General features: G+C 30.3%; 2 protein-coding genes across 2 annotated transcripts; one reads left to right on the forward strand and one right to left on the reverse strand.

Annotated features, from left to right (window-relative positions):
• Nucleotides 1–1,416: 1,416 nt before the first annotated feature.
• Nucleotides 1,417–2,444, reverse strand: LOC105786049 (uncharacterized). The gene has a single exon (XM_012612303.2). It carries the CDS (start codon nt 2,264–2,266, stop codon nt 1,634–1,636), a length of 633 nt encoding a protein of 210 aa, XP_012467757.1. The 5' UTR covers nt 2,267–2,444; the 3' UTR covers nt 1,417–1,633.
• A 17,614-nt stretch (nt 2,445–20,058) lies between these two features.
• Nucleotides 20,059–27,772, forward strand: LOC105786034 (pleiotropic drug resistance protein 1). The gene is made up of 24 exons (XM_012612285.2): nt 20,059–20,576; nt 20,912–21,032; nt 21,626–21,714; nt 21,792–21,876; nt 21,959–22,118; nt 22,196–22,272; nt 22,361–22,414; nt 22,499–22,589; nt 22,680–22,981; nt 23,066–23,347; nt 23,447–23,763; nt 23,886–24,046; nt 24,128–24,231; nt 24,314–24,470; nt 24,555–24,677; nt 24,758–24,918; nt 25,037–25,369; nt 25,610–25,900; nt 25,994–26,077; nt 26,159–26,292; nt 26,425–26,652; nt 26,744–26,915; nt 27,000–27,254; nt 27,347–27,772. The coding sequence occupies exons 1-24, from the start codon at nt 20,239–20,241 to the stop codon at nt 27,614–27,616; spliced, it is 4,389 nt and encodes a 1,462-aa protein (XP_012467739.1). The 5' UTR covers nt 20,059–20,238; the 3' UTR covers nt 27,617–27,772.
• The last annotated feature ends 176 nt before the right edge of the window (nt 27,773–27,948 follow it).

Raw genomic sequence — 27,948 nt, forward strand, 5'->3', positions numbered from 1 at the left:
TATTGGGTCCAATTACAAATACTTACCGAGCTTTTAATCCGATACTTTATAATTTGATCCAACCTAATATTTATTTTTCTATTTCCCAAAAAATAAAGTTCAATATATTTCCAACTAAATAATTTTCTCAACCAAATGCTAATTCTATTAAAATCATGACGATTTTACCGTAAAAGAATATATGAGAAAATATATTTAATATTTCCGTATTCAATGATTCACGATGAGCAAATGATTTATTTCAATTTTTGAACTTCATTTAATTTGAAAAACATAAATTCATTTTTAGGTCATTTTCATTTTCATTTTGGAGAAAACCTTAATTATTTTCAGATGTTTCCTATTTCTCCATTTCTATTTATTTCTGTAACGATCCGAAAGTCAGTGGTGCCGAAAAATATGGTTTCGGAATCCTATTTTTGATGTTCGAGTCTGTAAGGTTAATATAAAAATATATTAAGGTTTAGTCCTTTAATTTTATTGAATTGATAGTTAATTAAGGTATAATGACTAAGTTGTATTCGCAACTATAGATTTATAATTGGAAAAAGGCTCAAGGAGTTATATAGAAATGAAACCAAGGTCTAAAAAGGTAGATATACCATTTTAGAATATAATGGACAGTTGGTAATATGTTTTCTTAAAATAATATTAAAGTTTTAAATTAAATTATTATAAAATGTATAAAATAATAATAAAAGAAAAGAAAAGAAAAAAGGAAATGGAGAAAGAAGAATAGGGTTGAAGCTCAAAAACTTTCTGTACTTGCATGATCGGAAATTGTACTAAATCAAAATAATTGGGAAAAAGATAAAGTCATTGAATAGTCCTTAAAAGTTCAATTTATTTGTTTATTTAATCAGGTAAATTTATATGACATGATTGTATATTTGATTTATGAATTTGTGTATGTCCAATAGTAATTTTAAAATGTTTACAATTTAGTATAATTACGAATGATCCGACTCATCGACAAGTCTATTCTCTACACTATAGCAAACTTATTTGCTTCTTTTTAGATGAATAAGAATACACTGAAAGACCTTTGTTGCCACCACTTTTGCTTTACTTTCTAAAAGCACTTTAAATGGGAAATCTATTTTGTTTTGTAAAGCTTGGAAATTTAAATAAAAATTTATCAAAAATATGAATTATTATTTGATTTATTTTTTTTACTCTAGGAATTAAGAAATCATCATATATCTCATTTCTAAAATATTAATTAAAAACACTTGTCGGCATTCACTATCAATATGTCAAATAATTATGTTAAAAATTAAAAATTAAAATATTAAATATTAATACCAAAAAGTACACAAAACCAGAAACAAGAAAGAGTATTCTCCTGAAATGAGTTTTCCAGAAGAATGACATATATTTCGTTTAAAATTGAAATTAAGGCAATGCAAATTGTGATTTAATCAAAATACGTTTTATAGTTCAGCTGAGCTATACAATATATGTTCTTAGCTACAATTCACTACCAATTTTAGACCCTTAAACTCTGCAACTGATTTGACTGACTAATACAGACACCCAAAAAATATAAATTTTCATGTGACATTGGAGAGAATCTTTAATTCCAAACAGTTGGAAAGTGAAGAAAAATAATAAAAAAGAAGAGAAAATTTCACTAGATACTAGTACCCCACAGGCTCCAGAAACGAGAGTTTAATAACCCTACCACATCTGGTAAAACCTTCCTGGCCAAACCCTTATGGCTAACTCCACCCCCACCACCGGCTACGGCGGCCGCCACCTCCATTTCCAGTTTTCCTTCACCCACTTCATCGTTACCCTTACTTTCAGTCTCTACCAACCCTTCACTTTCATTAGGTTCACAAATGTTATTAACCATTATTACCTTCTCTTTCTTCCTTGAAGCTTTGCATTGTTTCTTTGGGGTTGCTTCATTTTGCACCAAATGGTCTTCAAAAGCTTCAATAACTTGATGAATGAGGTCCCTATTGGGTGAAGAATCCCACCTATGCCAAAACCTGGTGTAACACTCAAAACACCCACATTGAAAAAGTGGGGCTTTGTTATTACCTTTCTTGCACTTGTTCTTGGGTTGATGGGTTAAAATAATGGACCTTGTTATCATGTAAGCCAATACTTCTTGGTCTTGTGGTGGTAAAGTTGAGGCTAATGCTAGGATTGCCATTGGGAAAAGCTTGAAAACTGAGTTACGGTCTTTGTATGAAGACGGTGGTGATGAAGAAGGTGAAGAAGGATGGACTCTTCTACCTTTCTTTTTGACCTCCATTGTTGAAGAAACCTAAGGATTGGGTGGGTGTGTTCGGATTGGGAAGAAAGAGAGAGAGGGTGGTGTTGTTTCTTGGGTGCGGTTCGAGAGTACTCAAGACTAAAAAGCCTTAAAACTTGCAACTGCGTTTGAAAAAAATCAAATCAGACCGGTTGGCTGAATTATGTAAGTTGAATGAAAAAAATTGATCATCAATTATTGCCCTAGTTTCAGTGAATACTTTAAAAAAAATTAATATATATATTTTTATAAATGTCTACTATAATTTATATTTTTTTAATCTTTAAACTAAACTAAAAATAAATATAAGTGTACTTAAATCGAAACATATTTTATAACTTAAATTTAATATTTAATTTTTTAACATTTAATATTTTTTAACAAACAACACTTTAGTTAAAATTATTAAATGAATTAATTTTGTAAATATAATTTTGTTTTTTTTTTGCTTTTCATGAATATTTTAATTTTTAAATATATGGGTTTAACTTTTGATTGGATGTTTTCACAATAATGGGGAACCATGAAAAGAAAGTTTGTATTTATTATATATATTGTGTTCTAGGATTTTGGGAATGGGATACATTTCAACTTTAAAAAATCAATACTTAATAGTTTAAGTAATAAAAAGATCCTTTTTATATTAGGTGATTATCACTTTACTAGTTGTCCTCCAATTCCTCTTTTCATTAAATTAAGGAGAAAAGGGCTTAATAATTATTGCATCAACTAATTGGATTTAAGAACAAAATCATTGCTGATTGACTAAATATGCCCTAATCAAGTTTATGAATCAAATTTCAGGCCATTATTCTCAATAAGAGACAAATGACTTAAACCCTTAGTTTGTCTTAGTTGTATGTATATTAGACAACAGCTTGTCGAGATTTCATATGTCATCTTTTGTCCAAGCTCTTTTTCTTAATGCTTCCCACGTTGATTTGTAAGAGACAGATTACGTAAGGTTCGATAAAGCAAATCAATCATACTTTCACATAAAAATTTTATAACCACAGCCATTCTTATTCATGTTATGGTTTAAAATAACACTATGTTCGGGCCGAGATGATATTAAAGTAAAACTTTTTCAATAATATCAAATCAACATTCAAATTTGATACAAATACCTAGGAAAGAAATTTAATTTTATATTTTCAATCACTTATTGGTACTCTGATTTCAAAGAGATGGAGGTGATTAGTTTTACTTTCTTGAAAATGTTAAAAAATATTTTATTGAAAAATAAAATTGAAATAATTAGGTGAAATTTTGAAAAATATGGGTTAAATTTTTCTTAGATCCTTATACTCTTCACAAATTTGATTTTAGTCTCTATACTTCTATTTCTCATAATTTAGTCTCTCAATTTTCATATCTCAAAATTCAAGTCAAACTACTAATATCGCTAATTCTTTTTTGTTAAATTTGTTCGTGTGACATTTTGAAATAAAAAATTTCACTTGCTAGCAAGCAATTTGAAAAATGGCATTGTAATGAACTTGAATTTAACAAAATAATTTTAACAGTGTTAATAGTTGGATTGGAATTTTGAAATCTGAAAAATAAAGAGATTAAATTCTTAAAAATAAAAGTATAGAAACTGAATTTTAAATTTATGAAAAGTATAAAACTTATGACATATTTTAAACTAAAACATATTTTTGATATTTTAGCTAAAAATGCTTTCGAAAATTATAAAAGTAAAAGATAAAGATTTTGAATTTAATTGACTTCAACTTTTTTTATTATAATTTTTAAATTCACCACTGATTTTTTTATTATATTAGTAACATTTTCTTAAGCATCGTAACTTTATTATTTATCAACAATTATTTTATTTGATTGGTTTTGTTTATTTAAATTAATTTGATTTTTTATTAGAAAGATTTGAGTTTCATTAAGAACTTATGGAGGAGAGGATATTTAAACTCAAGCCAATAAATTTATTTCATACATTCTGATCTAAAATTATACTCTTTAGTCGGTCCACATGGTGAAATGTCAAAAAGCAAAAGAGACTCAAGGAAATTGGTATCATTCTCCCACATAGTGAAATTGTGTGTGAATATAAGAACAATCCTGAGCAATTATATAAATTCGGATAAATCATTAGTTCGACCTATCAAGGCATACCAAACTCTAAGACAATCGGTCTCAACAAGCACATTATCAAAACCGTGCGATGGTAACCATGACAGAGCCTCCCTGGCAGCCATGACCTCCGCAATACTACGGTCCATCCACTGCTGCCAGTAACCTGAAATCCCTCGAACAATAGCGGCCCATCCAGTTGCATTCTCATTATCGACAGTAGCAGCATCAACATTACACTTAATCCGACCAAACGGTGGCTTTGACCAACCCAAATCAACAGCTGGAGATAATGGTGCATCTACCTGCACTCTATCTAACGGGCAGACATCCACTCCTATAGATGAAATTCGCAAAATACAGCACTTGGGTGGCCGAAACATGGTAACTGAGTATATGAGATATTAACAACTGCCAGCTGACAAACATCACGTGCAAACTAACACCCCAAAAGTACATGCACAAAATCCTCGTATTGGCCACAACAAACAGAACCAGTCAACAAATTAACTCCCCTATGTATCAAATTCGCATTACAAGGGACAAAACCCCGTAAGCAATGCCACACAAATTTCTGTTCTTTCGAAGGTAGTAAACGAGTTCACCGCGAGTTTATAACCAGAGCTCACCATGTAACTACTACCAACCTTATTGAAATTCCATATTTGACAGTTCGGATGCTAATGAAGACTAATTAGAATACATAATACCCGCTATGCATATATGGAGAGATAAAAGCCCCTCCACGAGATTCATGTCCCATGAGCTATCATTACCACCCACTAGCTCATTCACCATCATATCCTTTAAGCCTTGAAGTGGTATCGAATCAACATAAAAATTATCTTCATCACAAATCCATGGTCTTTGAACCCTATCCCCTTATTACTCGTTTCCACACGCCATCTAACTCTCTTGACAAGCAACTTTATAGCAGCATGAATACTCTTCCAAATAAAGGAAGAATATTACTTTCGTATCCACTGTTTGGAATGCTGGGATGTAATTCTCTTAGTGTAATATTTATGTCTATATATATACTTGTATTTTACGAATAAATTGGTTTAATAAAATATCCATCAGTTTATTTTTTTGTCACCCAACTATGAAAAATTACAAAATGGTCACTCAATTATTTATAATTTTTATTACCAATTGCCTAACGGTGGCAGCTTTTAAAAATAATATAATAGCAACTTTAACCCTCAATATTTATAAATTATGTTAATTTAGTCTTGATTCTAAAAAATTAACCCTCAACATTTACACATAATATAATTTGATTTTTTTTTGTAGTTATGCTAATTTTAAAAGTTGTTACTGTTAATTAGATGGTGATAAGAATTAAAAGATAAAACTGAATAGTTGAGTAACTATTTTATAACTTTTCATAATTAACTGAATTAAAAAATATTGGATAACTAGTAATATAATTTACCCAAAAAACAAACCAATTTTTGAGAGCATGCGAATGCCAATAGTGCCGGTATATGTTTTTCTAAACTAAAATTTTTGTAATAAAAAAGCTACAATAACCCATTTAATTTCTACTATGAAAGTTAAAAAGTCAAATTACCCTTAAAAACTAGGACCCAGGGGGGGCCTCCACCACAACATCATCACATGCACGGACAATCAAATAATTTTCCTTTTTCTACCACGAAAGTTAAAAGTTCAAATTACGTTAAATCTTAATATTATTTTTTCAAGATTCAAACTCGAAATATTATTTAAAAACATTAAACTTCTTATCTCTTCATTCAATAGTTTTCTTTTTTTTTTTTAAATATATCTGAACTGAATTTCATTAAAATCAAATTCGAATCCGATCAAACATTTAAATAAAGGGTAAAACTTTTGTCACAATTCACACCATGTTCTTCCTTTTTAATACTCAAATTCGAAATTTTCTCAGTTCAATAATTATTAGTACAATCACATGTTAAGACTTTTCACATGCAATGAATGACATTGAGCCACTTTGGCAATCCACCAAGATTGAAGTGGATCAGTACTATTTATATGATTTGGAAGTTATCCTTGTCCTATTTTAACCTGTTCTACTATTTTGATGTATTATTTTGCGAGTCTTGTATTATTGGTTAAAGACACAACTCGCTAATTTAATTATTGTACATTTAATTTTGAAGTGTAAAATTTTAAACATCATACAGTTTTTTGGCCAATAAACATCATACCTTTAAATGTTAAAAATTCCTTACTTTTCGTATTTTAAAATGACATTAAAAAAAAAAAAAGAAAATAAAATTTAGTATTTTAAAAATACAAAAAATTAATTTGTTCAATCTTTTCCACTTCACTTCTCAATATGATAAGTCAACGCATTTTACATTTAAAATTACCAATGTTTGGAAGTATAGAGGTACAAGTGCTTGCTAAAATCCCTGAGGAGTTTTTTTTTTTTTATAAATTTGAGATCGATAAAATAGTTAAGTGTCCAATTGTAATTATTTAGTACAGTTGTTAGTTTTATTTATACACCAAAAGAAAATTACCAATGTTTGTAATTTTATCTGTTTGTATAAAAATTATATATATATATATATAGATAAATTAAATTGCTAACTTTTTAGTAAAATGATTAATTTGCTCTTAAGCCTATAATATAGGGACCTGTAAAGAAATTTAACCTTTACAAAAAGGAAGGAACTTCAGTTTTCCATTTGAGTATCTGAGTCTTAAACACAAATTACAACAGTACTTTAAAATTTGAAACCAATTGCCATAAATTGAAGGGTCATGTTCTTAGATTAATGGAATTGTTTGATTTTTTTGAGATAATATATAATTTGTCCAAAATTTATCTATTTATATTTAGTTGGTATTTCCGCACTAACACTATTAGCTTGTACTGATGTGACACTACTAGTCAATCCGATGGTGCCACGTGCCGGGCTCTCAGATAAATAGATAAATTTATGTTATTTTACCATCCTATTTTTAGATTTTGATAAATAACTCAATGCTTGAACAAATGTACGAGTAAAAATCCTTAGACAAACATCTAAAAAATGCTACATCATATGTTTATATTCAAAAGCCATCACCAGCTCATCACCTTCAAACCTTTGCTTCATCAACTCATTCGCTATATATGGCATTTAAAAACTTTCCATTAAAGATTATGCAAAGTGTTGTCTTTGACATAGATTTAGTTGCCTAGAAATTTATTATTAGGGGTTTAGTTCGGATTAAATTCAAATAATTCATTCTGATCCAAAATATGTAATTAAGATTTTGTTCGAATTCGTACATATTTGTAAATAGCTAACTTAATTTATTTAGATCTTTTTTACTATTTTTTATTCTATTACGTTTTAATTTAATATTTAATATTTTTATTTTTATTAAAATTTTAAGAATAGACAACTCAACATATTTTTTAATGTTTACATTATAATATTACATCTTATGCATGCGTGTAAATCCAATCGTCATATTTCATACTCCATTCATGTAAATCATGCCATATTTAAATAAAATTTGGGCCTTGAATGAGATTAATTAGGAGGACTTGAATTTCAATTTTTAAGTATAAGGACTAAATCATAAATTTTATCAAAGTATAGGGACTAAGAACACTTTTAACCTTATACATAATCTCTTTCTTTAATTAAATATTTCTATTAGCAATGTACTATTTTCATTTATAACATTATATGATTATGAATTACGACCAAATCACATTAAACTATAAAATCAAAACTATTTTTTTAAGGCAAAATCAAAACAAACTTATTTGGTCAAGATTTTGAATTTGGGTCCACGAAATTCTTCTGAGCAATTAGTTGCGGTAAAAATATCATAGAGGCCCTTATATTAGGAGTTAGATTACATTTTGTCCCCTCAACTAAAAAATAGGTAAATTAGTCCATGTACATTAGACCAAAGAGCAAATTGATTTTTTTCTGTTAGTAGTTCCAACCATTTGTACTGGTGTGGTTGACGGAACAACTAAATAGTAACACGTGGCTTGCCATGTGTACTTCATGCTGACATATAGGGACCGGTTTTTAACAGCGGAAGGGATGGAATTTTTAATAGAAAGATTAGCTGTTCTTTGATCTAACATATATGGACTAATTTATCTATCTTTTTTAGTGGAAGACGCAAAATGTAATCCAACTTTTAGTACAACGGCCTTTATGATACTTTTACAAATTAGTTGTAAAGTTTAAGACAAAATAATCTTTAACCAAAAACATAAAATCCATAGAGGGATCCAAATGTTACTATCAAAAGAGAAGCCTTGTAACCAAAGAACTCAAATCTAATTTGTTTTGAATAAGTCAATTATAATGTTATTGAATTCGCAAATGGTGAAATGGCCAAAGATTACCCAATTCTTACTCTATCTAGAAAATCAAATAATGGGGCCTCACTTTATTTTATTTTTCAAGAATTATCACGTTTTGTTGAAAAAATTTAAAATGATAAAAATGTCTACATAAATTTTATAATTTTATTATAGGTTTATATTTAATGTCTAATTTCAATAAAGTTACATAATCACTATGAACTACTAGTTTTAGTATTATAATCAGGGAAAAGCTAGAAAATTTTTAGGGTCGAAATTAAATTATAATTTTTACGATAGTAAAATGTAATTTCACAATTTTAATAGCTTATATCTTTATAATTTTAAAGGACTAAATCAATTTTATCATTTTTAAGGGGTCAAAGCATAATTTTACCTTTACTAATATAAAATTTAAAAATTTTAAGGATGGGACCCTATCGGACCCCTAGCTACACCCTTGATTACAATACCTAAAGCAAAAAAAAAAAAACTTTAATATATTTTAGAAATTTTATCACTGTGTTAAATTATGTACTTAGAATACAGATGTTAATTTTAAAATAACATATAATAAATAATAAAATGTAAGATTTGAAATTAATTACTAATAATACGTGGAATATGTACAAGATTAAAATTAAACATATATATTAAATTGTGAGCAAAATAGATTTGAAATTAATTATGACTACTAAGTGAGTGATTTTTTTAAAATTTCAAAATGTCACAACAACCAATTTAATAAAAAAATTAACAGTGTTAACAACTAGACCTAAATTTTAAAAATTGAAAAGTAAAGAGACTAAATACAAATACAAAAATTTTAATTTTAATTTTCAAAAGGATAAAGACTATAACCACATTTTAACCTTATTATTATAAGACTAAAAGAAAGTCAAACCGAGTCTTTATTAGTACTCATTCCTTGTTCTTCAAGTTGTTTTGTTACTTCTAGTACAAGAATGACATCATTTGTGGCTTTTCTAGATTCAACTAATCTTAAATTAAGTCAAAAGGATAATATATATAAATGGATATATAATAATATTTATATCCCTTTAAAAGTTGATGATGTCACATTATTTTATTAATATCTAAAAATTATATATTTTAAGATAATTTTAAAATAAATTACTCCCATAAATAAATTATCTAAATGTTGTATTTAATGACATTTTTCCATAAAATTTTGAATTTCTTTTTTTTTTTAAATTTATATGCAAGTTAGAAGGTATCTAAAATTTGGAACACAAGAAAAGTAACGTGTTAGATGGATTTTTTTAAAGAGTGTTTCGAACGGTACCAATTGATAGTAGCATTTGGTACGCAGAAAAATTATCATGTTTGAATTGGCAAATTCTGGTTATAATTTCTTTAGTTGGTTGAAGTACTAGTCAACCCATCCTTGATATCCAAATTAGTTTTAGCAAGAGATCTTGAAGATTTGTTTGGATTAGAACAAAGCAATATCATCCCTTATCTTATGGATTGGATCGACTCAAGTCCATTGAGGGAAAGATATCAAATTGATTGAAGAGTTATCTTGTGCGTGTTGTTTATCTTATTTATTTTTAGGGATACTTAATTACAACAGAATAAGTATGCTAACAAGTCTCATTCACTTATATATTATTAGAACTAGTGTAAGAATTGTACTGATTGAAAGCACTTTACTTTGTTTAGTAAGGAATGTTTTTGTGAGTGCATTTATATTGTAATAATCAAGTGTGCGACTTGGTTAAAGTTGTAAATTTTCAAGAAGAAAAATTTAGAGGGAAGATATTTAAATCTTAGGTGGTGAGTGGTAGATGTTGAAATCATTTATTGTACGATGTACTAAGATAATAAATATTCTCTCTAAACAAGATTCCGTAGATGTAAAGAAATCAAATTGCGTAAATATTTTTCTGCACTTCTGAATATTTATGCCCGAAGTAGTTGGGAATTACTTCTGGCATTGCTGAAATCTACCTTCAAATATCAATTTGAATTAATAAATAAATAGTTTGAATTTGATTAGTCTAATTAACACGTGAAAAAGAAAAACAAACAAAACAATTTCACCTAAGTTAAGAGATAAGACGCAACAATGAAGGTTCTAAAAAATTGGATTTATTGTCAACGCTCATCTAATCTGATGGCACCATAATATTGGAACTTATTTGGTTATTAATTTTACTGCTTTCCAATGCGTTGTGTTGTGTGTGATTTACATTAATTTTTAAATATTATATTTTTTAATTATAATAATTACATAATACTTTTAATTGAATATAATAATTAAATTATTTTTAACATATTTAAAATAATGACTAATTAACATAATTAAGTGATAATTAATATGTTTAGAATTTTATTCAAGTAATAACTCTATTTTACATCAATAAAATTAACACCAACTTTTGTTCATGTCAAAACAATTTAATTAACAATTGTAAATTATAATTATAATTATCATAATTTTTTCCCTATTTTTTATGCTTAGAGCTCCATTTTAAAATTAGAACAACTATTTTAACTGATAATTGTAATTTAAATTTTAATTATTTTTAAATGTGTAATTATCACAAAGATGGTTTCATGTGCTCTGATTCATTATTGATACAGGAGCACTTCCAAAGTGTTTCAAAGAGGGGAACGGTTATCTTGACGTAGGTCTGCTTCTGGCCTAGATCAACCTAAGTTAAATGGAGCATCTACGATCCTGATTAAAAAGTTAAACATGAAACTTCATGCACCTTAAGATTCATAGGACGAAAAGAGTATTTTTGAGGTCTTTATACTTTTTATGTCTAGCATTGAATAGACCGGGTATTCACCCTATCAGCATTTCAAATCAATGATGGGTTTGATTCGAATCTTGCCTAAACGGCACCCGAATCGGACCGAACCATTTGTCAGGCTATTGTTCTCTCGTTTTGTTCCTTCAAAGTAATGGAGTAAGACATCGATTTCTTAAAAATATTAATTCTTTTGATTGCATGATAGACTTCCTTGAAAAACATTGGTGCATGTGTAAACGAGGTTCTCTCCCAACTAAGCTATAGCCCTTGTGTTTGTAATACATATTTTATCATATTATGTAGATAATTTCTTGTCAAGATCAATATTACATGATCTAACATCGTAATCATACCCTTTTGGTCGATTTGATTGACATTACTTAGAAGTAATATTGGATTTATAATCCATTAATGTAATAGGTCCCTTTTCTTTCTCTTTATGACTCTTTATGATAATAAATGACTTATTTAATTCAACAATTAGAGTATTGCTTTCATACGGCGAGAGTCATTGGTTTAAATTCAATAATAGGTTTAGGGTTTATTGATCCCGATGTCCAATAAGCCATAAAAGTAACATGTTTTTAATCCCATTTTTGATGCGTTTTTGGATGATTTATTATGTTTATTGATCCCGATGTCTGACAAGCCATAAAAGTTTCATGTTTTTAATCCCATTCTTGATGCGTTTTTGGATGATTTATTATGTAAATTAGTGAATTTGATGCTCCTAATCCTTTAAATTCATGTTTCTATACTTAGGTGAGTATAGGGGAGTGAAAGGAGTGAAAAACGAGCCAAAATTAAGCAAAATGAGCTGTTCCAGCATCCACACGGCCTGAGCATTTCCACACGGGCAGTTCACACGCTCGTGTGAGCCATATGGGTTGCCCACACGCCCATGTGCCAACCCGTGTTGATTTCGCATCTTGTTTCCCTTTTACGCAAAAAAAAACCCAATTTTTAGGGCTTCTAAGCATTCTAAAGTTTATAAATACATATTAGAAGAGGACCTAAGGGAGCACGCAGAGAAGATTGAAGAAATTACTCAAAGAACACCATCGGAGCCAACTTAGAAGTGGATCTCCTTTAAGATTGAAGATCTCCTTTTAACTTCTTTTTGAAGTTTATTTGAATTTCTTTATGTGTTGTAGTTTTTTTGACTTCGAGATGTTTTCTTTTCAGATTATAAACTAAATTCCCTAGATACCCAGGGAAGATGAAACCTATGACGAATCTTATTATTTGATTTCTAAATTACATGATAAATACTTGATTCTTGTTCTCAATTTTGTGTGCTTATTTCGTGTTTTAATATTTCAGGGATATTAATTCATGTTTAATGTTCTTATTTAAGTGGAGCAAAAGTCCTTATTTAAGAGTAGATCTAGCATAATTGAGTAGAGGTGCATGCATGTAACACCCCCAACCCATATCCGTCGCCGGAATTGGGTTATGGAGCATTACCGGACATATCGGATAACTTATCACTAGTTCACAAATAAATAACATACATAGCATACTTTAATTAATACATTACCTAAATACATGCCACAATATCAAAAGAAAGGCACATCACTAAAATTTATCTGAGGTCGGGATTGCTCTGGATGCTGGACCGGACACTGGCTTTCTACTAACCTGCGCACGGAGACAACCGTACGCTGAGTATAGGAATACTCAGTGGTATTACCATAATTCAAATTAAAAACATTAATCGATAAATTATAGACATTTAAATTTATGTCTACAATTATTCATTAATTATCTCGTACTTTAAATCAACTTGATAATTAATAACAATAAGCAATATTTCAATCTTATATTTAATTGTATTCATACCTTATTTCACTATCTAAATTTTTATTGGATTTTTCAACAACAATTATAATAACTAATTATTATCTTTTAATTGATTCGTTCATTTATAATCAATTTACACTTATAATCTTTTAACACTCAATTTATTCATTAAATCCATAAATAAATTTCAATAACTTGTATTCAATTAAATTCGCATATTATTTCACTATTTCAAATCATTTTATTTTCACTTCTCATTTCTCAACAATAGCTATTTTAATTTTCTTTTCTTCACTTAGATTTTTACATTATCTCATACTACCAAAACCACTTCATGAACTATATCATTATCTATTTCTTGAACCCATGGTTCAAACATTTCATTTTCTATATCTCAATTTAATATCTCTTTTTGATCCATATTCAAGATCATTCAATAAAATTTATATTATCAAAATTATTCATTTACCCCTATTAACTTGACTCGGACTCTGACAGATACGCGGATTCCACCCAAACACACCAGAATATCCAACCAAAACACACCCGAAATAAATATAAATCCTCCATAACACACCAATATATCATATCCTCCCAAACACACCAATAAGGCATTAAATGCCTCTTTGAATAAACCGAAGCATATAATAACATAATCATCTTCTCGGTCGAGCTACAAATCTCCTCATCACATCACAAATCCTATGGCATGCCATTTGTATCCAATCTAGTCCGATAAGTTAATAGGGTATTCGAATCACATTTCAATTCAATCACTTTCTCATACTTTCAATTCCAATTTAATCACAATTTAATTTAATATATTTTTCACCTTCCAATCAGTATACCATCAAATGTTCATACATATTCATACTTCATTTTAATTTCATTCAATTCACATACGATTCAATATCATTTAATTCAATATCGATATTCACCTAATTTTTATTTACTAAACATATTATTCAAAATTCAACAATTGCTATTAATAAATTCAATATCAATACGTATTTATCATTCAATTCAATCATGATACTTACTTCAATTTGCTTATCATGTATATTAATTTAAATTTTTAACAATTAATAATTAAATTTGAATTATGGTAATACTAACCGTAAATTTTCTCGAGCCACTCCTTGTTCACCTTCTCCTTTCCTTTATCGGACAATGACTCTTGCACGACATTAGGTACGTAATTAAATAATTAAAAATCATTAATACACAATTTTATCAAAATATTTCCATTTATACCTAAACTTTACCTAAATTCTAATTTAATCCCTTATCAATACTAATTTTATTTTCCCAATCTAACTCCATATTCTCTCTTAATTCTTACTATAAACTCATTTTAACTTTTCATTTTCACCATAAATTCCTAATTTTGAAATTCTCTCAATTTAGTCCATATTAATTCAAAGCCTATAATTTATTTTACAAATCAACCTTTTACTAACTTCTAACTTGAAATTTAATCAATTTAACCCTAATTCTTTCATCTATTCAACATAATCAATGTCTAGAAATATAACTTCTCAAATTTCAACATAAATCCAATAATACTTTGTTCTAGAATACCAAAACTCAAAATTATAAGAAAATGACTTAATTTGACTTACCAATTCAGCTTGAAATCTTGAAATCCCAAATTTTCTTCCTTTCCTTCCTTTTTTCTTTTCTTTCCTTTCCTTCTTTCCTTCTCTGTTTCGTTTGCCTATTCTGTTTCTATTCCCTTCTCTTTTATTTCTTTTATTTAATTAGTTTAATATAATAACAATAAAATAATAATATAATATTACTTACTTAAATAATAAGTAAATATGTAATCATTACTAATATATATGTATTTCATTTTCCACATTTCATCATATACACCATGCATTTGTCAAAATTTTGTTTATTTGAAATATAATAATATAATATAATTAATATAATTTACAATATAATAAAATAATAATATACTTAAAAAATCTAAGATTTTTATCATGCATATGCCGACTCAACTTTAGAAAAAGGCATAATTGCCTATTTGGCCCTTTTAACTTTTTAATCTATTATTCAACTTTTACCCTACTTCAATTTAGTCCTTTTTTACAATTAATCCTAATTAAGTCAAATTCACCTAATTAACTACACAAATAACTTCTTAAATATTTATAATAAATATTTACAAGTCGATTTATCGAAGCGGAGTCCCGTAAATCTATTTTTAATTAGATCTTTTTAATCAATTAACCATCGAAACATTAAAATTTCTTAACGAAACTTTAATACTACCTAATGACACTCGTAAATATTTATAAAAATATTTACGACTTAGTTTATAATATTGAGGTCTCGATACCTCGTTTTTGACCCAATTTACCTAATAATTTATTTTAAATCGCAAAATTCACTAATTTTAGAAATATTTCTAAAATCACGCTTAACTTATAATTATTAATTAATAAATTTTCTAACTTTTTCATCGGATTTAGTGATCTCAAATCACTGTTCTGACACTACTGAAAATTGGGCTGTTACAATGCAATCCTAGAGATAGGACGACATAAATCTACCGGATTAGAGTCAAATCTAATAGAGGTGTCGAAACTATTTTTATAAACGAGGTCGACTTTAATCTTGAAAATAAAAATGAAGATGAGAGTCGCCACCAATCCTTTTTGATGAGGTGTGATCGGGTCACCTCAGAAATGGTTATTTTTAATAATCGGTTTGATTTATTAAAACAATGTTTTTTTGGTCTACAAAATTTAGAAAGACGGGTTCGGGAGTCGGTTACGCACGAGAAAAGATTAGCATCCTCGTAACGCCCAATAAATTGGTACCTAGTTGATTAATTAGTGTCTTAATATAAAAATGTGTAAAGATTTTAAAATACGATCCTTGTATTAAAAAACTTGTATAAATCAAATTACCCGTTAAGACCCTCTCATTTCGGAGAGAGAAATGTCACACCCAATGAGTTAGGGCATGATATTTCACCTACTCAAAAATGAGCTTGTCCTAAAAACTCATGCAATAAAATTTAAAAGGATATTCAATTGTTTAAGTCAGATGAAGAAATCATAGCTCAATACGTTAGGGCACAATTTCTCAGAATTCCAAATATTGAATATTGCCTTTATTATTTTTTAGAAAAATCCTCATCTCGAGAAAACAACATGTCATATCCAATGCGTTAGGACACAACATATCGAATTCCCTAATAATGAGCTTTTTATTTATGTGTTTTGATTAAAGAATATTCTCGATTATTTGGATTCAACGAGAAAAATTGGAACCCAATACGTTAGGGCTCAATCCTCTCGAAGATCCCAAATACCGAATATTGCGTTATCTTGAAAGCTTTTGAATAAAATGATTCCCAAAACTTAAACCATATTAAACATAATTTTTGAGCAAATAAAGCATGATAGAAATGATAATATGCAATGCGAAGTAATAATTTGTAAACCAAAAAAAAAAATTCTAATGGATGACAAATAATCGATAAGTACAAATAAGCAATACAATACACATAAGGGCAATAATCTCACATCACACATTATATAAATATTAACATTAATATTTGAAAGCTAGTGAAAAAGCTAATTAAAAAATAAATCTTACAATAAAATAAAAAATGATTTAAACTAAATAATATGTTTACAGAATAAAAATATGATTTAAACTGAAATATTTAATATTAGGTTTGAGTTTATTAAAAATAATAGGATAGCAAATAATAAATATAAATGAAATCTAATAATAATAATATTACAAAACTAATAATATAACATAATAATTTAATAGTAATGAATAAGTAAATATAAAAAGAAAATACAAGTATAATATAACTAGATTAATTAACAAGATAACAAAAAAGGACTAATTCGAATTTTAAAACAAAGATTTGGGCAAAATCAGGAATAAAATAAAAGGATGGACCATTTTGAACGTGCGAATAACAAGGAAGGACTAAAAGAGAAAATTTTCCTTCCCTTCCAAAATGGCGTTGTTCAAGAAAGGACTAAATTGAAATCGCAGAAGAATTAAGGGGTAAAATTTAAAAACAACTAAAAGTACTTGATTGTAAAACCATTAAAAAGTGGAAGGATTAAAAGGGTAAATAACCCAAAACTTGAAAAATCGCGGATCCCCTGGGTTGGATCGGGTCGACGCGCGGGTTGAGCCAAAACGACGCCTTTTTGGTACCTGAGAGGCCTGCCCAAAATGGTGTCGTTTTGCAGGCCTATTTATATTAGTTTTTTTTTTGACAAAAAAAAATTTAACCACTGTTTCAAAAAAAATACTAAAAAGTCTCTCCCCATCTTTGGCGAAGCCCGAATTCGTGAAGGGGGCTGTTGTCAGCTCATGGCGCCTCATTGTGTCACGGTGGTCGACGCCTGTAAGTTTCCGTTTCCTTTTTCTTTTTCCTTTTTTTTATATATTTAGTTTTTAAAAACAAAGGGAAATAAAAAAAAGTTGAATATAAACAGTTTTAAAAAACGAAAATAAAAAAATGACCTTTCGCATGTTTCTAGTTTTTTTCGACCTGCTTTGGTTTTTGCTATTTTTGTGCTTGAATCTCTTTTTTATTTCAAAGAAAAATCCCCCTTTTACATTCGGTTCAAATGGCTTTTATAGCCATCTTTTTACACTTTTAAATTTTTGTTGTCACTTCCTCTGATTTCTTTTTGCAGGTGCAAGTGGCACAAGTGGCAGGGGAGTGGCGGAGCAGGTGGTGGCAGTTGGGAGCAGAGGCTAGGGCAGGAGCGACGACTAGCTAGGGTTTTCTTTTGGCTGGTATTTTTTAGTTTTGTGGGCTAGGGTTGTTAGGTTTTCTTTGGCCTTTGGGTCATATTGGGTCTGCTATAAATGGACTATGTATATTTGGTCTGATTTGAGGTTTGGGTTTTAATTAATTTGTTTGGGTCTTATTGGGCCCCGGGCAAAATTTGGGTCTTACAAGAGGAATCCATAGATTTAGTTAATGCAACAACAGGAGTTTTAATTAGAAAGAGATTTCGATTAATCAACCTAGAGTCAGTTGTTCTTACTTTCGAAAGAGCTATTAACATAATTTAAGGATTTTTACTGATCAAGACACAAGTGAATAAATTATTTAATTTAGATTCGGAATAATAAGTGAAGTCTGGGTGGATTCTTTCCTGTGTATTATCTTTCTCTTTGGTTATCTTCAAATATTTTCCTAATTCATTCTCTGTCGCGTTCTTAGTTAATTTAGATTATTAAATTTAGATTAAAACAATCATCCCAATTTATCGGCTAAATAATAGAAAAATAGTAATTATTAGTACTTTTAGTTATTGTGGATACGATATTCCCTACTCACCATGGCAATACTATTGATTGATAGGTGCGCTTTCATTTGTCTTAATTATAGTTAGTTTAGTGACCATCAATGTCTAACAAGTTTTTCTACACATCTTCTTTTATTGATTTTCTATCTTTTTCATCCTATTCTGTTTCCGTTTTCAATTTTCTTGTTAGATCAAAATCTGATTCCACTTTTGATTGTATTTGATTCTATTCAATCGACGGAATCAAAATGGGATGTATAAACGGAAGTTCTATTTCTACGGAAATTCTTTCGATTAACCAACTCGTTACGAAATCGCGTTGATAGCCTCGACTCGTGTCCTAGCCCGTCTAAGAGCTAGATTTGCCTAAATTGTTTGCCTCTTGCCTTCAACTTTCCTCAAGTTAGCTTCCACTATTTCAAGAGCTTGCTGAGCCTTTTGTGGATCAATGTCACTACCCTTCTCCACATCATTTACTAAAATGGTGATTTCATTGTTGCCTATTCTAGCAAAACCACTCATCAGAGAAACTTCTATTAAATTATAATTATTTTAAATATATAATTATCATAATTTCTATTTTATTTTATTTTTTAATTAATGATTTTAAATTAAACATTATAATTATTTTTAAATAGAAATTTTAATAATAGAATAGAAAATAAAAGATATTTTCTGCAGTTGATTTGTTTTTTCAAATTTGTAATTATATATTATTGAAATAGATGAAGAGTGACATGGGAGTCTCTTGGATTTTCGCTTTCACATAAAGATGAGTTGAAAAGTCTTAAATTAAGGATTTATCTAGAAGCCATTCAATTTCAAAGAAAAAGACAAGTGGCATGGGAGTCTTATGGATTTTCTCTTTCACATCAAGATGAGTTGAAAAGGCTTATATTAAGGACTAGTATTATTATGATTATTTTGTAATTTAGGTTTTTCTAATAATATTAAAAATAATCTATCTTATTATTTAAGCATCTATTGAGTTAGTGTCACAAGTTAATAAAGTACCAATCCGATTAGAGAAATTATAAAATATTCTTTTGTAAGTAAAATAAATTATTTTATTCTATGATACTTTAATTTTTTTGTTAAAAAAAGCCAATGAAAAACTTGCAAGTGGTGAAATCTAAACCTACACTAATTATATTGACAAAAATTAGCTTTACCTCTTAACCAAAAGCTTATCCTAATATAATATTTACATTTTAATTATATTATGCATACTTTATATTACCTCTATTAATGCCACCATAAGTGCCACATTGGCACAAATTAAGAGTGTTAGTGCAGAGATACTAACAATATGGGTGACGGAATACAAGTTTAAGTATCGATTTAAAAAAAATTCAGATACCAATTAGATAGTTTTAAACAAATTTAGGGGAAAAATTACATTTTAACAGTTAAAAAGAAAAGGAAAAACAAAAAATATTCCATAATTCAATCCATGCAAAAGAAAGAACTTGGAAAATTTTGAAGTTTGACATTTGAAAGAGCCGCCAGCAGCCATGCGTTGTAGTCGCCCGTAATCCTTCTATATATGCCAAACATCAAACTCTCCCTTTTAACTTCATACCAGAAACAAATCCCTAAATATAATTATTATTCATTCGTTTTTTATTCTTTGATTTCGAGCTCCGAGAGATATTGTTTTGGGTAATGGAGGGGGGTGATATTTATAAAGCGAGTACTAGTTTAGGGAGAAGTATACGGTCTGGTAGTTCTTCGATATGGAGAAACAATGGCATCGAAGTTTTCTCAAGATCTTCTCGAGATGAAGATGATGAAGAAGCTTTAAAGTGGGCTGCACTTGAGAAACTACCCACCGTAGCTCGTTTAAGGAAAGGTCTATTGGCAAGCTCTCAAGGTGGTGCCAATGAAATCGATGTTTTCGATATTGGATGGCAAGAGAGGAAGGCTTTGCTTGAGAGGTTGGTCAAAGTTGCTGAGGAAGATAATGAGAAGTTCTTACTCAAGCTCAAGAATCGTATCCAAAGGTATGAAATTAGGGTTTTTTTTTATGAATAGATTCTCAAATTTGTATACTCACACCCACTCATTTAAACTATCACGTAGATATAGTTGTGAATCAAGGCTACGATCTCAGTAATATAATGAACATCCTTAAATAATAAGTCAAATGTTGACTTTTGAATAATGAATAAAGGGAGAATTGATGAATATTCTATGGAAATAAAATAGGATAAAAATGTGTATTACATTTGTTTACTTAATTAAATGGTGATTAAAGAATATCCAATAAATATGTTTACAATGACAAATTTACATTCAACTAAACATGATGCCAATGTTTTGCAACGGAATTCCTCAGGGTTGGCATCGAAGTTCCCACTATTGAAGTCAGATTCCAACATCTAAATATTGATGCTCAAGCTTACGTAGGAAGCAATGCTTTGCCTACAATTATTAATTTCGTCACTAACATATTTGAGGTAGGTCTCATTTACATTTTCCTATTTTATGATATGTTTGGAATTCAAGATTTTGGAAAAAAATTATATTTCGTTTTTAATTTCAAATTTTTGTTTGGATATACAATAAAATTTATATTTGGATTTAAGGAAATCCGAGCTCAATTTTAATTTTAAAATTCATTTTAAAATTTTAAAATTTTAAAATTAAAAATCTAATTTTTTAAAAAAAAGATTTTTTCTCGTGTTCTAAACACAAGGTATTAAGTATTGTATATCCTAATACTATCGGTGGTGTGCTTTGGTGTACCATTTCGATTTTTTTACATATAAATAGTCTATTTTAATTTCTTAATAGATTACATATTATTTATATATATATATATTCAAATATATCTAAAATACATGTGTATAATATAAATTTTATAATTATTAATTAGATTCAATAAATTAATTTAATATTTATATTTTAATTTTAAAAGTAATTATAAAAACATTAAAAGTTAATTTTAAAATAATAAAATATTGCTACAAGCAAATATTGATCAAAAGTAGCTGAAACACATTACCTTAATGTTTGTTTCCTGACATTTCAATTTGTATTGTGATTAAAGAGCTTATTGGTTGAGATGGGAATTCTTTCTAGTAGAAAGAAAAAGCTGACAATCCTCAAAGACGTCAGTGGAATCATTAAACCTGGCAGGTAACATGAAGATTTAATTTTTACTATTAAATTTAAATTTTGGGTATCATGAAATTAATCAAGTTTTATTGCTTCAGGATGACATTGCTTTTGGGTCCTCCAAGTTCTGGGAAAACCACTCTCTTGTTGGCTTTAGCTGGAAAGCTTGATACTGCTCTCAAGGTGCTCTACAAAAGTTCACTTTGGTTCAATGCATTGGATGTTGTCTTTGATTTTATTTCTATCAAGTAAAATTCTCTTTCAGTTTTCTGGGACAGTAACATACAATGGGCATGAGATGAATGAGTTTGTGCCCCAAAGAACAGCTGCGTATATCAGTCAACATGATCTTCATATAGGAGAAATGACAGTGAGGGAAACTTTGGCCTTTTCTGCAAGATGCCAAGGGGTTGGAGATCGTTATGGTTAGTTTTGTTTGATTTATTGTTTGACATTTTTTATATTACAAAGCATGAAATTTTATTGTTTTGGATGTTTACAGATATGTTGGCAGAATTGTCAAGAAGAGAGAAACAAGCAAATATTAAACCTGATCCCGATATTGATGTCTTCATGAAGGTAAGAAGTAATGAATATTATTTTTACGTTTCAATTGTAGAAAGAATTAAACCTGTGTTGTTGATTCATTTCACCTTTAAAATATTAGGCAGCAGCAACTGAAGGTCAGGAAGTAAATGTTATCACAGATTACATTCTAAAGGTAATGTTAAAGGAATCTAAAAGATATCCCAGAACTAAGATAAATATATATACTCATTGAACTCCTTTGGCATGAAACTTTTAGATTTTAGGACTGGAAGTATGTGCAGACACTATGGTAGGAGATGAAATGTTAAGGGGTATATCTGGTGGACAAAAGAAGCGTGTCACAACAGGTAATTGATAAAATCAATTAAACCAGTGATTCCATTACCAAAGTAGGCTCAATTTTTTATCATGAAATCCATTTCTGTCAATGCAATTAGGTGAAATGCTGGTTGGACCAGCAAAGGCACTGTTTATGGATGAGATATCTACTGGTCTGGACAGCTCCACAACTTTCCAGATTGTAAACTCCCTCAAGCAAACTGTTCATATCCTTAATGGAACTGCAGTCATTTCTCTTCTTCAACCAGCTCCAGAGGCTTATGACCTTTTTGATGACATTATTCTCCTTTCCGATGGTCGGATAGTATATCAGGGTCCTCGTGAACACGTTCTGAGTTTTTTCGAATCTATGGGCTTCAGATGTCCTGAAAGAAAAGGCGTTGCGGACTTCTTGCAAGAAGTATGTCTCGACATTGGTTTTCTTTCTTTCTTTTATTCGGACAAAGTTCATCTTCTATCACATTACCTGACTTCTTCATTGTAGGTTACGTCAAGGAAAGATCAAATGCAATATTGGGTACGTAGAGATCAACCTTACAGGTTTGTCACGGCCGATGAGTTTGCTGAGGCATTCCAATCTTTCCATGTTGGATTGCAACTTGAAGATGAACTTCGAACTCCATTTGAGAAAGCAAGGAGTCACCCCGCTGCTTTGACAACCAAAAAATATGGTGTTGGAAAGTGGGAGTTGCTGAAAGCTAACGTCTTAAGGGAGTTTCTGTTGATGAAGAGAAATTCTTTTGTCTACATCTTCATATTTATGCAGGTGAGTGCCAAGGACAATTAATTCTATCGCTGTAATTGTTATGGTTTATATTACATGACAACGACTGACTTCCTTTTTTTTTTTTTCTTTCTGTACTAGCTTACAGTTATGGCAATAGTTACTATGACTCTCTTTTTTAGGACTGAGATGAACCGAGATTCAATTGCTGACGGAGGAATCTATATGGGGGCAATTTTTTTTGGCTTGATTATGATCATGTTTAATGGATTCTCTGAGATTTCTATGACCGTTGCTAAGCTTCCTGTCTTTTTCAAGCAAAGAGACCTCTTATTCTTTCCTGCATGGGCATATGCTTTACCAAGATGGATACTCAAGATTCCAATCTCATTTATAGAAGTTGCTATATGGGTATTTCTTACCTATTATGTCATCGGATTTGATCCGAATGTTGAAAGGTAAACAAATGAAACGGCAATAAAAGTTTCAAATGAAACCTTAAGTAGCAGTGTACATATTTATATAGTAGCTTATTAAATCGTGATCCAAAATTGATGTGTATGCAACTTGTCTAATGCAGGCTATTTAGGCAATACTTCATACTCCTCCTCGTTAACCAGATGTCTTCGGGGTTGTTTCGCTTCATCGCAGCATCTGCTAGAAACATGATTGTTGCTAATACTTTTGGCTCATTTGCTTTGCTCATACTTTTTGCATTGAGTGGCTTTATCTTGGCAAAAGGTATGATAAGTCTTAGACAAATCACTAGACATCAAACTTAACTTTTTTTCTCTAATCCATTTTCTTTTGTTAATGTCATAGATGACATAAAGAGTTGGTGGATATGGGGTTATTGGATTTCTCCTCTGATGTATGGACAATCCGCATTGATGGTTAATGAGTTCCGTGGGCACCAGTGGAGTCATGTAAGACTTTAAATTTGCAATGTTTATAGTTTTGCTTTGATCTCAGAACAATCATCTGATTATAGCTTCTTTTGTATTAAAGTCTCTTCCGGGTTCAACAGAACCAGCAGGAATCGATGTTTTGAATTCCAGGGATTTCTTCCATGAACCAAAATGGTATTGGATAGGAGCAGGAGGATTGATTGGTTTCATAATATTGTTGAACTTTTGTTTCACTGTGGCTCTTACCTATCTAAAACGTGAGTATAGCTTTGTTTATTTAAAACTTATTCCTCTTCATAAAGGAGAGCTAATCTTTTACATTTTATCAAATAATTATGCAGCATTTGGGAGTTCAAGGGCCGTAATATCAGAACAAACGGAAAGCAATGAACAAACCAATGGAGTTGGAGGAAGCATTCAGTTAACAAACAATGAAAGCAGCTCAAATCGTGTAACTAACTTAGGTATTATAGCTCGCCTATATTTCTTTTAGGGTTTTTGTTTACATGGCATTGTGTAGAATACTAATCCATTTGATATGCAGAGATTCAAGAGGAGGTTCAAAGAAGCATCTCATCGAAGTCCTCGTCTGTGACAGAGGCAACCGTCGGGGACATTGCTATCAAGAAAAGGGGAATGGTTCTTCCATTTGAGCCACATTCCATCACATTTGATAACGTTGTTTATTCTGTTGATATGCCACAGGTAACTTAAGGTTCCATGTATAAATTCCATATATGTTCAACGGTTGGATTATATTCTGTTTGCTGTTAATGTGGTCCACATATATAAAAGTTTGTTCGATTCATTTGGGACATTTCAGGAAATGAAACAACAAGGTATTACTGAAGATAGATTGGTGCTACTGAAGGGTGTTAGTGGTGCTTTCAGACCAGGCGTTCTTACAGCTTTAATGGGTGTTAGTGGTGCGGGTAAAACCACTCTTATGGATGTGCTTGCTGGTAGAAAAACAGGTGGTTATATAGATGGGAACATCACAGTTTCAGGTTTCCAGAAGAAACAAGAAACATTTGCTCGAATATCTGGATACTGTGAACAAAATGATATTCACTCTCCTCATGTCACCGTGTACGAGTCTTTGCTGTATTCTGCTTGGCTTCGATTATCTGCTGACGTTGAAGCTGAAACTAGAAAGGTTGGCATTCATGAAACTTTAAGCTATTTCATGTCTCTAAATCTTCTTTGATATATGTTTAGTGGTTTTTACTACGATAATCCAATAAACACAATCCGATCTCAAACTCCAAGGACCTATTGAAGTCAAGAAGTTTTTAGTTTTGACACCCCTTAATTGCCTACTGATAGAGTCCCACAAAATAACCCATTTTTCCAAATGATCATTTTGGTATGGCTTAAGTTAATACTTTTGTTTCAGATGTTCATTGAGGAAGTCATGGAACTCGTGGAATTGAATTCGTTAAGGCAAGCACTGGTTGGTTTACCTGGTGTAAATGGTTTATCAACTGAGCAACGAAAAAGGCTTACGATTGCAGTAGAGCTTGTAGCAAACCCTTCGATCATTTTCATGGATGAGCCAACTTCAGGGCTTGATGCGAGAGCTGCAGCAATTGTTATGAGAACAGTTAGGAACACAGTAGACACTGGAAGAACAGTTGTGTGTACTATCCATCAGCCAAGTATTGACATATTTGAAGCATTTGATGAGGTAAGGAACTTGAAATTCAATTCAAAAAGAATTTATTGTGCTTTTGTTGGTTCTTTGTATGAGTTTATATCTAAATAGAACATGGAATTGCAGTTATTCCTTATGAAGCGAGGAGGAGAGGAAATATATGTCGGGCCATTAGGACACCATTCTAAACATCTTATTAAGTATTTTGAGGTAAGATGAAATGAAGGACCTTAAATTGCATGGTTTAATATAATTTATTCATCTAACACTATAGTGTTCACCTTTCTATAGGGAATTCAAGGAGTTAGCAAAATTAAAGAAGGATACAATCCAGCGACTTGGATGTTAGAAGTTACCACAACAGCACAAGAATTAGCTTTAGGTGTTGATTTCGCCGATATCTACAAAAACTCGGATCTACACAGGTAATGATAGATACTCATACTTGACCTTGCAACAAAAATTTATACGATGATTCAACTAATTACTTTAATTCAACACGAGATCGACATCTGAGATAGCTAACTCAAATTTGATACTAATGTATATCTGTTCAGGAGAAACAAAGCTCTTATTGAAGATTTAAGCAAGCCTGCTGCTGGTTCAAAGGAACTCTATTTTCCAACTCAGTACTCTCAGTCATTCTTGATTCAGTGTGCAGCTTGCTTATGGAAGCAACACTGGTCATATTGGCGCAACCCGCCATATACCGCTGTTCGATTTCTTTTTACAGCTGTAATAGCATTGATGTTTGGGACAATGTTCTGGGACCTTGGCTCGAAAATGTAAGCTACAAGTCAAAACCACAAAAGTAGATGCTTCAATGTTGGTTTCGATCAACTTGATATATCTAATTGTCACATTGTGGAATTACAGGAATAAAGGACAAGATCTGACCAATGCTATGGGTTCAATGTATTCTGCTGTTCTTTTCCTTGGTATCCAAAATTCTTCATCTGTGCAGCCTGTTGTTGCTGTTGAAAGAACGGTCTTTTATCGAGAAAGAGCTGCTGGAATGTATTCTGCCATGCCATATGCCATTTCGCAGGTAAATTTCGGTAATTTGGGAAACTTGTTAAAGTTTCGAAACAGTTAAGAAAGTTACACAAACTTCCATTTTTGTAAATTGCAGGTTATTATCGAGATGCCTTACATTTTTATTCAAGCTACTACGTATGGCCTTATAGTCTATGCTATGATTGGATTCGAATGGACTGCTGCAAAGTTCTTTTGGTATCTCTTCTTCATGTACTTTACCTTCTTGTACTTCACCTTCTATGGCATGATGGCTGTTTCTGTTACGCCAAACCACCACATAGCATCGATTGTTTCTGCTGCATTCTACGGATTATGGAACGTCTTTTCAGGGTTCATCATCCCACGACCGGTAAGCTTTTTTTTTTTCTTTTCATCATGTGATTCTCCAATTTTCAAGTTTATATAGATTTTTGAAAAGTTAAAACTTGTTGAATTTTGCAGAGCATGCCTGTATGGTGGCGATGGTACTATTGGGTTTGTCCAGTAGCATGGACCCTGTACGGATTGTTTGTTTCACAATTTGGAGACGTGGAATCAGCCCTTGAAGATGGAGACTTTGTTGGTCAAACAGTGGAACAATATTTGAGAAGTCGATATGGTTTCAGACATGAATTCCTGGGAGTTGTCGCTGCCGTAATTCTTGGATTCACTGTTTTGTTTGCATCCATCTTTACTGTGTCCATTAAGGTCTTTAATTTCCAAAGACGTTAGAATTTATGGTTTCCATCCCCGTAATGTTTAAGGTCGTGTATTTATTCATATATTAAATCTATGCCATTTTAATTTTAACATACAAATTCTTTCATTGTATCTGAAGATTTTGTTGAAATACAATATATTAAATAAATGTAAGTGTTTTTCATTGCAGTCCCTGAACAATGATTTTTAGCATATTCAAATCATCTTCTCTTGAAAATTATCTTTACCTCAATCAAAAGCGGATTGCAAAAATAACTATCCCAACAAAAGGATTCACCCAGCCAAGAGCTCACCCAACTTGGAAGCCATCTGACTACAATCAAATCCCAACGGAACCTACCCAA

The sequence above is a fragment of the Gossypium raimondii genome, chromosome 7, assembly GCF_025698545.1.
Source record: "Gossypium raimondii isolate GPD5lz chromosome 7, ASM2569854v1, whole genome shotgun sequence".
Classification (NCBI taxonomy): domain Eukaryota; kingdom Viridiplantae; phylum Streptophyta; class Magnoliopsida; order Malvales; family Malvaceae; genus Gossypium; species Gossypium raimondii.

Coding starts and splice junctions, on each gene's coding strand:
- LOC105786049 (XM_012612303.2), bottom strand. CDS start 2,266: ATGGAGGTCAAAAAGAAAGGTAGAAGAGTCCATCCTTCTTCACCTTCT.
- LOC105786034 (XM_012612285.2), top strand. CDS start 20,239: ATGGAGGGGGGTGATATTTATAAAGCGAGTACTAGTTTAGGGAGAAGT. Junction 23,348..23,446: donor ACATCTTCATATTTATGCAG/GTGAGTGCCAAG, acceptor TTTCTGTACTAG/CTTACAGTTATGGCAATAGT. Junction 24,678..24,757: donor AAATCGTGTAACTAACTTAG/GTATTATAGCTC, acceptor TTTGATATGCAG/AGATTCAAGAGGAGGTTCAA.